The sequence below is a fragment of the Malus domestica genome, chromosome 06 (assembly GCF_042453785.1).
Source record: "Malus domestica chromosome 06, GDT2T_hap1".
Lineage (NCBI taxonomy): Eukaryota > Viridiplantae > Streptophyta > Magnoliopsida > Rosales > Rosaceae > Malus > Malus domestica.
Window position 1 is genome coordinate 23719698 of NC_091666.1, and position 12525 is coordinate 23732222.

The 12525-nt window shown below is 39.6% G+C and overlaps 2 protein-coding genes across 5 annotated transcripts; one reads left to right on the forward strand and one right to left on the reverse strand.

Moving 5' to 3' along the window:
• Positions 1-482: 482 nt before the first annotated feature.
• LOC103424991 (uncharacterized) lies at positions 483-9985 on the forward strand. Of its 3 annotated transcripts, none has more exons than XM_029103712.2 (12): positions 483-1081; positions 1737-1900; positions 7108-7185; positions 7295-7374; positions 7593-7677; positions 7783-8202; positions 8489-8596; positions 8852-8919; positions 9058-9145; positions 9236-9307; positions 9389-9442; positions 9546-9985. In XM_029103712.2, exons 1-12 carry the CDS (start codon positions 667-669, stop codon positions 9624-9626), a joined length of 1713 nt encoding a protein of 570 aa, XP_028959545.2. In that variant the 5' UTR covers positions 483-666; the 3' UTR covers positions 9627-9985. The 3 variants fall into 3 exon arrangements, with proteins under 3 accessions (XP_028959545.2, XP_070680098.1, XP_070680097.1); XM_070823996.1 differs by having other exon boundaries at positions 503-1081; positions 1749-1900; XM_070823997.1 differs by lacking the exon at positions 9389-9442.
• A 46-nt stretch (positions 9986-10031) lies between these two features.
• Positions 10032-12525, reverse strand: LOC103424992 (RNA pseudouridine synthase 3, mitochondrial). 2 transcript variants are annotated; one of them, XM_070823998.1, is made up of 9 exons: positions 12160-12525; positions 12020-12079; positions 11758-11916; positions 11590-11637; positions 11402-11482; positions 11075-11191; positions 10852-10920; positions 10618-10776; positions 10032-10541 (listed from the first exon to the last, which is right to left on the reverse strand). In XM_070823998.1, the coding sequence occupies exons 1-9, from the start codon at positions 12469-12471 to the stop codon at positions 10167-10169; spliced, it is 1380 nt and encodes a 459-aa protein (XP_070680099.1). In that variant the 5' UTR covers positions 12472-12525; the 3' UTR covers positions 10032-10166. The 2 variants fall into 2 exon arrangements, with proteins under 2 accessions (XP_070680099.1, XP_008361299.4); XM_008363077.4 differs by having other exon boundaries at positions 10852-10953.

The window sequence follows — 12525 nt, forward strand, 5'->3', positions numbered from 1 at the left end:
AAGTTTTCTTGGTATAAGGAACTACGTATTGGTTTCTCAGCATTTGTGAGGAGACAACCACTAGCTTCAAAGCTTAAATCATCAGAGAATATGCTAACAATGTATTTCAAGCTTACACATTTTGTCATGTATCATGTTATGCATTAAGATGCAAATGAATAGGGATGAAGACATAAGAAACTTTTAACCAATTAAGTTACAAATTGCTTACTTGTGTAATTTTCTTTCAAATGTTGGACCTAGTCTTCCGATGGGTGAATATTGGATCCTTATGCTAGTGATCTTCACATCTCAACCGTTTATCGTATATCGTGCGATTAGTTTTTATCATGTACTATTTATGTTTAATTTTAAATAATAAAAGTCAAATAATTTTTATTCACGATGAACGGCTGAGATGTGAGGATTCTTAGGATCCCACATAATGGATCCGGAGAGATCCATTTCGGAATATTTCCTCATGCTACGTTACTAAAACTTCCATACCTGTCGCTCGTCTTGTCCCAACTCCTAACTTGCAACAACCACCTCTCGTTCCTCATCTTTTATCACCACAAACCCCCATTGCCCATACACACACAGAGAGATTAGAGATAGATAGAGACCTCCACCATTACAGACTATACCTCTGTTCTCCACGCTTAATGCTTCGAACCCATCTCACATATGACTCTAATAAACCTCAGCTCCCTCTCCCCATGGCTCTCCCGCCTCTCTCACCACCCTTCTCCGCCCCTTCCCATCTTTCCCACCACCACTTTTTTGTTCAGAAATATTCAATCCACTTCCATCAACTTCTCAAAGCTCCTCAGAGTAAAAGCCTCATTGGGGGAGACCCAAAACGGCAGTGGGTTGGCAGAGGACTCTGTTTCTGAGCTGTTGGACGCTGAGTTGCTTGGAAGAGTATCGGGTGCTAAAGATGCCCAGGAAGCACTCCAGCTGATCGCTGAAATGTCTGACAGAAATGGTGGTGTAGTGAGTGTATCTGATTGCTGTGCTATTATATCGGCTGCCCTTAAGCGGAACAACCGCGACTTGGCTCTCTCTGTTTTCTATGAAATGCGTGCGAGTTTTGATCAAGGTATGGTTTTAGGCTCAATTGTTTTATATGATAACCCAGCATTTAAACTCAAAGATTTCAACTTTGGATGCAAAAAGGAAATGGGTTTGGCCATTAGTGTTCTTCTATGCAAAGTTTGCCTAGCTATTGCACACATATATGTACAATAGCACTCTAGCACTAACCGATTGGTAACTTAATACAGCACTAACCGCTTATTTTGGGTTAGCCCGACAGACAGTTTAATCTCATGATTCGAACCCTTCTTATTTTAGGGCCTCGTTCAAAAATCATCCTTGCAAAATTTCACTAAAACGTGTACCCATGTGATTGATTATTGCTATGAACATTTCATTGATTATCAACACCGTGCCTGTGTATTTATCTGTTTGTAGTTAGATAACTGAACGGTTTTTTTATTTGAATGAGCTTTTTACGGATGATCTTTGAATGATGAAGTAAACAATGATCGGTTCAGTTCATGGAAAACATAATGGATAGGGTCCAGATGAGTGGTTAACACCATATTAACTTACTAACTCGTTAGGCTATTGTATGTGTTTGTTATAATTTTTTTTATGAATTTAATTTATGAACATCTGGTGTTTTTAGTACTTTACTTGGTGGGGAATTTATCTTGGGGCATTGAATTTATTGCTCACTTGTTTTTGGGCAGGTGTTAATGAAGATGGCCCTCTTGTTGAGAGGTGGAAATGGTCCAGACCAGATGTGCGTGTTTACACATCATTGATTCTGGGTCTAGCTGCATTACTTAGGGTTTCTGATGCCATGAGGATGATCAACAATGTTTGCCGAGTTGGAGTATCTCCTGCTGAGGAGGTGAAAGCAATTATTGTTTTGCTTTTGTCTTTTTGTTAGAAAAAAGCAACACAACTACACAATAAATCTAACAGTATTTGAGAGAGATATTCGGAAAGATTTAGATGATGAATTCGGAGGAAGAACACACACAGAGCATAACTATTGAACTTCTATCATTGTATTTCATGCTAAGCATATGAGCTCGAAAAGACACTTAACTGATGGAGATGAGAGAGAGAGAGACATAACCTCAATTCAATCTCAACCAACCATAACAACCTATCTTAAGATCAAGACACTGGTCAAATGATAAGCCCTATGAGACTTAATCAACACATCACATTTTTACACAATAGCTCAGCCTATGAGCTGAGACATAACACACATAACAACCTTGTAATGTTTTCTAATCAGCTCAACAACTTACATACTAACACTCCCCTTTAAGTTGTGAACTGATTTCACTCCAAGAAGATCTCTCAAGTAAGTGAACTGCTCCCTTGTCAATGCTTTTGTAAAAATATCTGCTATTTGCTCCTTAGTAGGACAGTGAATCAAGTCAATTACTCCTTGCTGCAATGCTTCCTTTATGAAGTGATATCTTCTGTTTATATGCTTGGTCTTCTGATGAAAGATAGGATTCTTAGTGATGGCTATGGCTGATGTATTGTCACAATTCATTGGTGTTGCAACTGTTTGCATTTCACCAAAATCCTCTAGAACAAATCTCAACCAAGTAGCCTGTGCTGCTGCTTCAGAAGCACTGATATACTCTGCTTCGGCTGTGGATAGTGCAACACATTGTTGCTTGACTGAAGACCAAGAGAAAATCCCATTGCCAAAAGTAAAAGCATACCCGGATGTGCTTTTCATATCATCCTCTGAGCCACTCCAATCATTGTCACAGTATCCCATTAAGAGTGTTCCTTCACCTTTCTTGTATTCCAAACCAAAATCAAGAGTTCCTTGAACATATCTCAATACTCTCTTTGCTGTTCCATAGTGCTTGTTAGTGGGACAATGCATAAACCGAGATAATAGACAAGCAGCGTACATTATATCAGGTCTAGTTGCTGTGAGATATAACAAACTACCTACAATCTGTCTATATTGAGCTTCATCTGCAGCTCCACTTCCATCTTCTTTTCTTAGTTTATCACTTGGAACCAAAGGAGTACTCACAGATTTGCAATTCTGAAGTCCAAATTTCTTCAGTAGAGATAAAGCAAGTTTCTCTAATGAATGAAAATACACTCCTCAGTTTGTATCACTCCTATACCAAGAAAATGGTGTAAAAGACCAAGATCTGTCATCTCATACTTATGCATCATCTCAGTTTTGAAAACATCCATTAACTCTTGACAATTTCCAGTATATATAATATCATCAACATAGATGGATACTATGATCAATTCTGTGTCTCCCTTGCACTTGGTGTACAGAGTTGCCTCACTGATGCTTTTCTTAAACCCACAAAGCATAAGGTATGAGTCTATTTCACCATACCAGGCCCTAGGTGCTTGTTTTAGACCATACAAAGCTTTATGCAGTCTGTAAACCTTTTCTTCCTCTTCTTGCACCACAAACCCATTTGGTTGTTCAATATATACCTCCTCTTCTAATGCACCATTCAGAAAAGCTGATTTCACATCTAGTTGAAATAACTTCCATTTATTCTTTGCTGCTAGTGCAAGTAGAGTTGCAACAGGTGCAAAAGTCTCATTAAAATCAATTCCAGGCTTTTGTGCATAGCCTTTTGCAACAAGTCTAGCCTTGTTCTTTTGAACTGTCCCATCCAAATTTAACTTTGTTTTATACACCCATTTTACCCCAATCACAGGCTTATTTGAAGGTCTTCTCACCAACTCCCATGTCTGATTTTTCTCAATCATATTCATTTCATCCTTCATTGCCTTTTTCCATGCTTCATCCTGTGCAGCTTCATCAAAGGACTCAAGTTCAACGATACATAGGTGGCATCTCTCATAGATCTCACTCGGGTTCCTATACCTCAGTGGAGTATTATCATACTGAGGTGAGACCAGTGAGCTTCTTGATTCACCAATGGCAGTGACTGGAGAACTTCCAGCTTGAATTTGAGACCCGTCAGATCCTCCTTGTTCATGAGATCCAGACATCTCATCATTTTATCAAAATCTGAAGATTCAACTGCAGATAAAGGAATACAAACTTCCTTGACTTTGTGTTTCTCCCAGTCCCATCTACCATTCTCATCAAAAATTACATCTCTGGATAACAAGACCTTTTGAGTTAAAGGATTCAGTACCCTATACCCCTTTTCACAAGTACCATATCCAATGAAAACACCCATGACACTTGTTTCTTCTAATTTGTGCCTTAGATTCTCTAGAATAAGAGAATAACATACTGAACCAAACACTTTCAAGTGTTTAACCCCAGGTTTTCTTCCACTGAATTTCTCAAAAGGTGTAGTGTTCTTCACTGCCTTTGTAGGACTTCTGTTTGGCAGATACACAGATGTGTTTACTGCTTCACACCAGAGATTGTATGGAAGTTCTTTCTCATGAATCATGCATTTTGCCATCTCCACAATTGTCCTGTTTTTCCTTTCTGCTACTCCATTTTGCTGTGGAGAGTATGCAATTGTGAGCTGTCTTTCTATCCCCAAATCTTCACAAAACTTTCCAAAATCATTTGAGTTGAACTCTCCTCCTCTATCTATTCTCAGTTTCTTTACATGGTATCCACTTTGAAGCTCAACCATGGCTTTAAATTTCTTAAACACATAGAAGGCCTCTGATTTGTTTCTCAAGAAATATACCCAGCACATTCTTGAATAATCATCTATGAAGGTAATAAAGTATCGATTTCCACTTAGACTTGATGTTTGCATGGGACCACACACATCTGAGTGTATTAATTCAAGTGGTTCCTTTGCTCTCCACATTGATTCTTTGGGAAATGGTTCCCTGTGATTCTTCCCCAGTGCACAACTTTGACACACAGTTTCACTGTCTTGGATTTCAGGCAGTCCCAAAACCATCCCTTGACTCTGTAATAATTTGAGACTGCTGAAATTGAGGTGACCAAACCTCTTGTGCCATATCCTAACACACTCCTGCACATTTGTCCTCAATGCAAGCTCCTTGTTTGTGTTAAGAATTAAAGGAAAACATCTATTTCCTTTCTGCTTCACACTGACCACCAAGTTTTGTAAAGATCTATCAAACTTAGCAAATTTTGTAAAGAAAGTAACCGTGCTCAGTCATCTGTCCCACACTTAGCAAATTTTCTGCAAGACCAGGTACAAGCATAACTTCCTTTATATATCTTCGACCCTTTATTGTTTCAATGATCAGTGTTCCCTTCCCTTCAACTTCAACCAAGACTCCAGTTCCAACTTGGACCTTGGCTTTCACTCCTCTGTCAATATCAACAAGTAAGTCTTCTCTGGATGTCATATGGCTACTACATCAACTATCTATGTACCATTCATCACTTATCTTCTTCACTTCTCCAGAATGATTTGCCTAAAACAGATTTCCAGTTTCATCAACCTGATTAGCAAAGTTCACCTGTTGCACAATCTTGTTCGCATTACAGTACCTTGCAATATGCCCAATTTTGTTGCACTTGTGACACTTGACCTTGTTTTTAACCCAACACTCTCCATAGTGAAGTCTATCACAGAATTTACACTTATCCCCAGTGTTGTTTGCCTCATTCTTCACAGTGAATCCAACCTTATTACTCCAATCACCCTTGTTACTCCATTGTTTCTCTTTTGGCTTAAAATTCTTGTGATATTTGTTACTGTTTGGCTGGCCATCGAACTTATTGGACTTCGGGGCAAATTTCAAACTAGCAAATGCTTTCTCCATACTACGCTCTCCATGTCTATCCAACCTTTGTTCATACCCCTTCAAGATAGCTATAACATCTTGTGCATCTATGGTGTCTAAATCCTTAGTATTCTCTATCACAGCTGCAATACTATCATAGGACTTAGGTAAACTGATTATCAATTTCTGAACAATTCTTTGATTACTCAGATCTTCACCATAGCTCTTCATTTGATTAATCAGATCAAACAATTTAGCAATATACACAGAAAGAGATTCATTATCATTCATGCGAGTATATTCAAAATCTCGCCTAAGACCTTGAAGTTTCACAGATCTTACTTGCTTATCACCATCAAACTCTTGTTTCAAGATGTCCCACATAGCCTTCGCACTTTCCTGAGTTGCAATCCTCGGGAAAATTTGATCTGAAACGGCACCTTGAATAATAGCCAGTGCTCTAGCATCCTTGACCACATTCTCTCGCAGTAGCTTCCTCTCTGCCTCTGTGAGTTCCTCCTCCTTTGCCGGAGCTCTGTTCCCACTCTCAACCATATTCCACTGTTCATACGAGCGAAAGATGGTCTTCATTTTGATTTGCCAGAAATCAAAATTCTCGCCATTGAAGATTGGCGCTCGGAGTTCTCCTCCTCCAGATCCAGCCATGTTAGACACTCGAATCACTGCAATAAGCTTTTGCTGTGAATCCGAGCTCACCCACTTGTAGAAACGACACCCAGAAATTTAGATCCAACCTGGCTCTGAGGCCATGTTAGAAAAAAGCAACACAGCTACACAATAAATCTAACAGTATTTGAGAGAGATTCGGAAAGATTTAGATGATGAATTCGGAGGAAGAACACACACAGAGCATAACTATTGAACTTCTATCATTGTATTTCATGCTAAGCATATGAGCTCGAAAAGACACTTAACTGATGGAGATGAGAGAGAGAGAGAGACATAACCTCAATTCAATCTCAACCAACCATAACAATCTATCTTAAGATCAAGACACTTGTCAAATGATAATCCCTATGAGACTTAATCAACACATCACATTTTTACACAATAGCTCAGCCTATGAGCTGAGACATAACACACATAACAACCTTGTAATGTTTTCTAATCAGCTCAACAACTTACATACTAACACTTTCCACGTTTGGATTTGCTCCAAGCAATTAGAATTGCAACTTTTTAAGGAAACCAGAATTGCTAGCTTTAACTACCTCTCACTGGCTTATGTTGGCTGTGTTGGTTTTAATGTGTTGAGCTTTATACTTTGGACTCCTAAAATTGTTAGTCAGAAAGCATTGTATGCACCTTTTAGTCTTGTTTTATATTATTCACTTTTTCTTGGCCTCGTGAAGACCATCACACTTGATTTGGTGTTTGCAGGTTCCATTTGGGAAGGTTGTTAGGTGTCCTAGCTGTATGATAGCTGTTGCTGTTGCACAACCACAACATGGTATTCAGGTATCCTTGACAAAAATCTTTGAACCCATCTTCTGACGATTAATCCTACTCCCTTAGTTGGGATTTTTTGTTCGAAAAGCAGCTGCTGCTCATGCCAGTTAATGTTCAGGTAGTGTCATGTGCGAAGTGCTGCTACCAGTACGAACTTATTTCTGGCAACATAGCTAGCATTGAGTCAGAAGAAATCAGGTTGGAATTCTTATATGCTTTAAATTTAGCATTATCTATTGTCTATCTATGCTTGTGAACATGGCCAAAATCATTTGTACAGTAAGTAGTGTTATATATTGGGAATATACATCAAACTTATCACATTCTAATTTTATGTAAATCACACAGCTAATATGTGTGTGGTGTTGATCCTGGGATATTGAATTTTTCTAAGGATCTCCTCATGACGAACGCAGCATGGATGTTCCAGCTTGGAAAAGGGGACTAAGATTCCTGAACATAATGAAGCAAAGTATTCCTGCGGCTGTTCACTCCATTGTGGTATACTATACTCATTATGAATGTTCAATTTCCGATTTTAGATGCACGGCATTCCTGGACCATGTTGGATTATTGTTGATCATCATTTTCCCTCTCTTTTTTCAGGTACAAACCCCATCTGGTATGGCACGTACAAACAGGTTTGCTACTGAAACAGTTGATCTCCCAGCACAGGAAGGAGAAAGGGTAACAATTGCTCTAGCAGCTCCATCAAGTGTTTACAGAGAGGTTGGTCCCTTAAAATTTAGTCCTAAGGCACCAAATTTTTACCCTGGGGAGCCTATCTGCTTGACAAACCATGAAGATGGCCGGGAGTCAAAACTATTAAGAGCCCCCTTAAAGGATGGAGGATCGTTGCTAACTAACCCCTCTGTACTTTTTCCAATTGTTGCTGTTTTGGCCTCTGGAAATGCCGCCTCTGGAGTTATAGACCCCACCTTCCCCCAATTCCTTCCAGTTGCTGCAGTAGCATCTCTTGCTGTTGGAGTTACTCTGAACACATTGGTTGTCCCCCAATTAAATCGTGTAAGCAGTAAGCTAGTTTTTTCTTCTATAATAACTGTAATAGGTGATTCCCAAATCACGTCCTCCCCTTTTCAAAAGGAAACGAAAAAAAATTTTGCTCCTTAGATTTCAGTTTCCTCACAACTAGTATCTGTTTCCTTCTTTGAGGATAACTTTTAAATTCTTAAGTTATTCTAGATGTTTTCGGGCGATGCAAGTAGTTTTGTTTGCTCAGTCTATATATTCTAGTCAAGAAAGTTTTGAACTGAGAAATGGATGTTGTTCTTATACTTGGTTGTTTTGTCAGCTTCCTCGGAGAATAGTGGATACAGTTGCCATCAAGCAGCAACTTTTATCGCAATATGACACACTCCAATCTCGTATAAAGGGCCTAAAAGAATCTGCTGAAAAAGAGGTAAGCTCCATGCTAGTTGTGGGTCTTTAGTAAAGTTTTCAAGTGAGTAGCTTTATGATCATAAAAAGGTAATCTAGTCTCCACAAATCTGAAGAAATATTTCAAAATAGTTGCTAAGAGAGGTATTCATCAATGATAGAAATTGTCATTCAACGATTTTGCGGCACCAATCAATTTTTGCACCTTTCTTTTCATGCATAAGTTAACAGAATGTATTGAAGATATAAGATAGATGATCACTTATTTCGTGTGCAGGTCTGGATGTTGGCTCGGATGTGCCAACTTGAGAACAAAATTGTTGCTGTAGGAGAGCCTTCTTATCGGTAAAACACTTCAACGTTATTGCTCTTCCTTTAAGCTATGCAGCGAATAGCAAGTTAGCTCGCCTGTGTGATAAATTTTTTTATCTGATGTAGTTCGCTACTCTAATACAATGTTCTTTTGTTTTTGTTAATATCTAGCGCTCGAAGAAGTAAAGTCAAAAGGGTCCGAGAAGGCTTGGAAAGTTCTCTCAGGGGACGAATTGAACTTATTGACAGCTATGCAAGGGTATGATTCTTCTCTTTAGACACAACTTAACCACCCATCTCTCCCCAAAATATGTTATCAACTAATATAGTCATGCCATCCACTTATCAGATTTCATCAATGATCGAAATTGAGGTAGAACTGGACTCCGATGTTCTTGCTGCTGAAGCAGCAAGCAATGTGGTAAGCTCAAACTGATTACATAGTTGTTCCTCTCCCTGTATATGCCTTTAAACAAGCTAACGAGGGGGTGCTTGTTCACAGGAAAATATTGCTGAACAGATACAGCAAACCATGGAGCTAGAAAACCTTGAAGAGGCATCCCCTTTCACTTCGAATTCCCTCTTTTTCGTAACCTAGAGAACAAATATCGCATTCCTCTGATCCATGTTGTTTGTGTATCGATTGCTTTTCTCTGCAGAGATGGAGAATACAAGTTGAAGCAAATGATGAGGCAGAAAGACTTCTTAGTTCCCAACCGATGCCAACAGAACAGGTTTAGAATTTGTACTCCAAAAAAATGAAGCAAAATGATGAAGCAAACGGTAATATCATACCTCCGGGAAAGGAATCAATATTAAGCATGACTCCGGGAATAGAAGATGGTCAGTTCAGCATGTAGGTGCTGCTTGTTCATGTCCTCCTGGAGATCGTCTTTGTGACACTGAGTAAATGTCGGTGTTCGATTTACGAAGGAATTTAATGTTAAGGGAGGATTAATGCTAATGTTCATTACAAATTTCAAATTAATCACCACACTTGTAAGTGTTCAAAGAAAGAGCCCCCATTTGACATACATAAGAGTTTTCGTTTCTTCTTGTGAAGATTATGAATAAAGGTTCAGACATTCTTTCAATGTAATTGACGTGTCGAAATATTGATCGCTGTTATTAGTTTTCGTCAACTCTGAAAGCAATCATAAAATTCGATTCTTTGTAAATAATTTGTTAAGTCAACAAATTTACATACAATAAGAGTAGACCCTACGAAAATCATGTTTACAGTATCGAAAATCAGGTTCTACAACGCGAACTGCCCTTCTTTAAACTAAGTAGGATGACATGAGATTCCAACTAATTTTCATGTGGGAAGGCATTGAGGCACAAAACCGGAGGAGATCTGGTTTCGAAACAACTGCAGGGTGCTGGTCGTCCAGTTTCTGATCCAATAACAGAAGGAACTTGGCAATATTCGGAAGTACGAGCTCTCTACAGTGTAGATGTAACAGAGGAACTTTTGACAGAACACTTCCCTTCTGCACATCCAGGCCTGCTGGCCTCCGCAACTTGTATGGTAGCCCAGATGTTGGCTCAATATCAACTTGGGGTATTTGTTTCCATCTCTTGTGCACAAACCACCCGTACTTAAAGTCGCCCACAATTGGCGTACCGAGGGCTTCAGCACAATGGACACGGAGCTGTACAAATGCAGAAGAAATGAAATCAGTGACACCCCAAAATTCAGTATCGGCCAATGTTTACTATACTTTATACCTGATGCTTCCGACTAGTGAGTGGACGTAACTCAATCCATGAGCATCCATTTATTGTAGGGCCAAGTACCCGATATTGAGTTATAGCCTGTTGGGAAGTTTGGAAACCTGATTGATGAGCCAAGATGACCCTCTCTGTCTTCCCATCGTCAAGAACAACCTGCAAACACAATTTTTCTTTCAACACATTAGAAATTAGAAACTAGGAAACTGAATTTAGAGAGAGATAGAGAACCTTTGTAAGAGGAGCACAGATCAAGCCTTCCTTCTCCTTTGGAGAGCCAATGACCAATGCCCAATAACTCTGATATTTTGCATCGCATGCATCGTTCCATGCCTAAAATTACCCAGAAACATATCAGCCTTAAGAATAAAATTTGTTACCATAATTTAATATCCGATATTATATGTCACTGCTTCGTATAACACAGAGTGCATGGCAATATGGGGTATGTTACCTTGCATGGCGATTTTCCCTTATTGATGTCAGTGTATAACCATTGCAGAAGAGAAACACTCTCTCTTGTTCTCCCCATTAAGTGGAGGCCACTGCTCTCTGTGTCAAGCCGATGAACCTGATATGAATATGCACACCAAAAACAAGATAATCAACAACCGCTAAATGTATTGGAGAATGAAATAAGTTCAAAGGAAAACAAGAATCCTAGACTGCTCATACAAACAGTTAAATAATACAACTAGCTGTTACGATATGAAGGAACAAATTTGCTTCTTAGTCTTCCTCGCAATTTTATTTGAAGGGAGTCACAAAATTAAAATCTTACCAACTTAGGACCTTCTTTACAATCATAAGATAACGCTGCCGCTGCCAATGCATCCATGCCGTTATGTACAGGCAGATTACCCTAGCAAAATCATTGACCTTCAGAAATCAAATGGTGACACTAAGCTGGTAAAATAAAACAGTAGAACACTGAACACACGTCGAACGGAACTGTATATAGATGCCAACCTTGACTGGCAATTTCGGGGGCTTGTTCAGCACGATGATAGCAGAGTCCTGAAAATTCACGAAAAAAAACCAATAGTAAGAAGCAAAAACGCACTGAAAAAACAAAATGCCTGCACTAAAAACATCAAACAAACACAGACTAAGTAGGAATTAAACTCAAAAACATGCCTTGTACTTGACAAGCCTCTGCAAGTATTTAATCTCATCAGCATTCGGGTTTAATGTTCCGCTTGGAATGCAGTCGAATCTCCTCGAAACCCTACTCTCGGCAACCGAAACCGGCACAAACACTCTTGCCCCAACATCCACTACATCACTAGGCCTAATCTATTTGCAAATGAATTGAAACCCGCATCAAAATTCAAATCAAACACAAATCCAAAAGCTCAAGCTACTGAAAGATTGCAAATTTACAAGCAAGCATCGTTACCTGTCTCATGGGTTTCACTCGCCCTTCCTTTTCAATCAAATTTGGGCATTCCATCTGAACCTATGAAATTCAAAAAATTAAATAATTAGATCTTTTTGAAAATTAAATTTAAAAATATTACGCTCCAGTAGTTCACTCACAAGGCCTTTGTTGAAGTGGGACTGAATGGCAGAGTCACGAATCTCGTCGAAGTAATACTTAACCCAGCTGACGGCGGTGACGCGCGAAACGGCGCCGTCTTCGTGTGACCTCTTCCCCGGCAAAGGGTGGCCGGGAAAAGGCGGCAAAGACAGGAGTTGCCTCGGCTTCGGGCCTTCCTTCGGCGGGCCCAATTTAGCCACGTGGTTTGACACCCGGATGAGCGGCTCGCCGCCCGCGGGCGGCGGAGGGCATATTCGAGAATATTCCCTCGGGGATACATGGCGGTAGGGGACGCGGGTGCTCCTCCACATCGTTTTACATGTTGAAGAAATGAGCGAAGGACGAGTGTCAGGCAACGACACAGG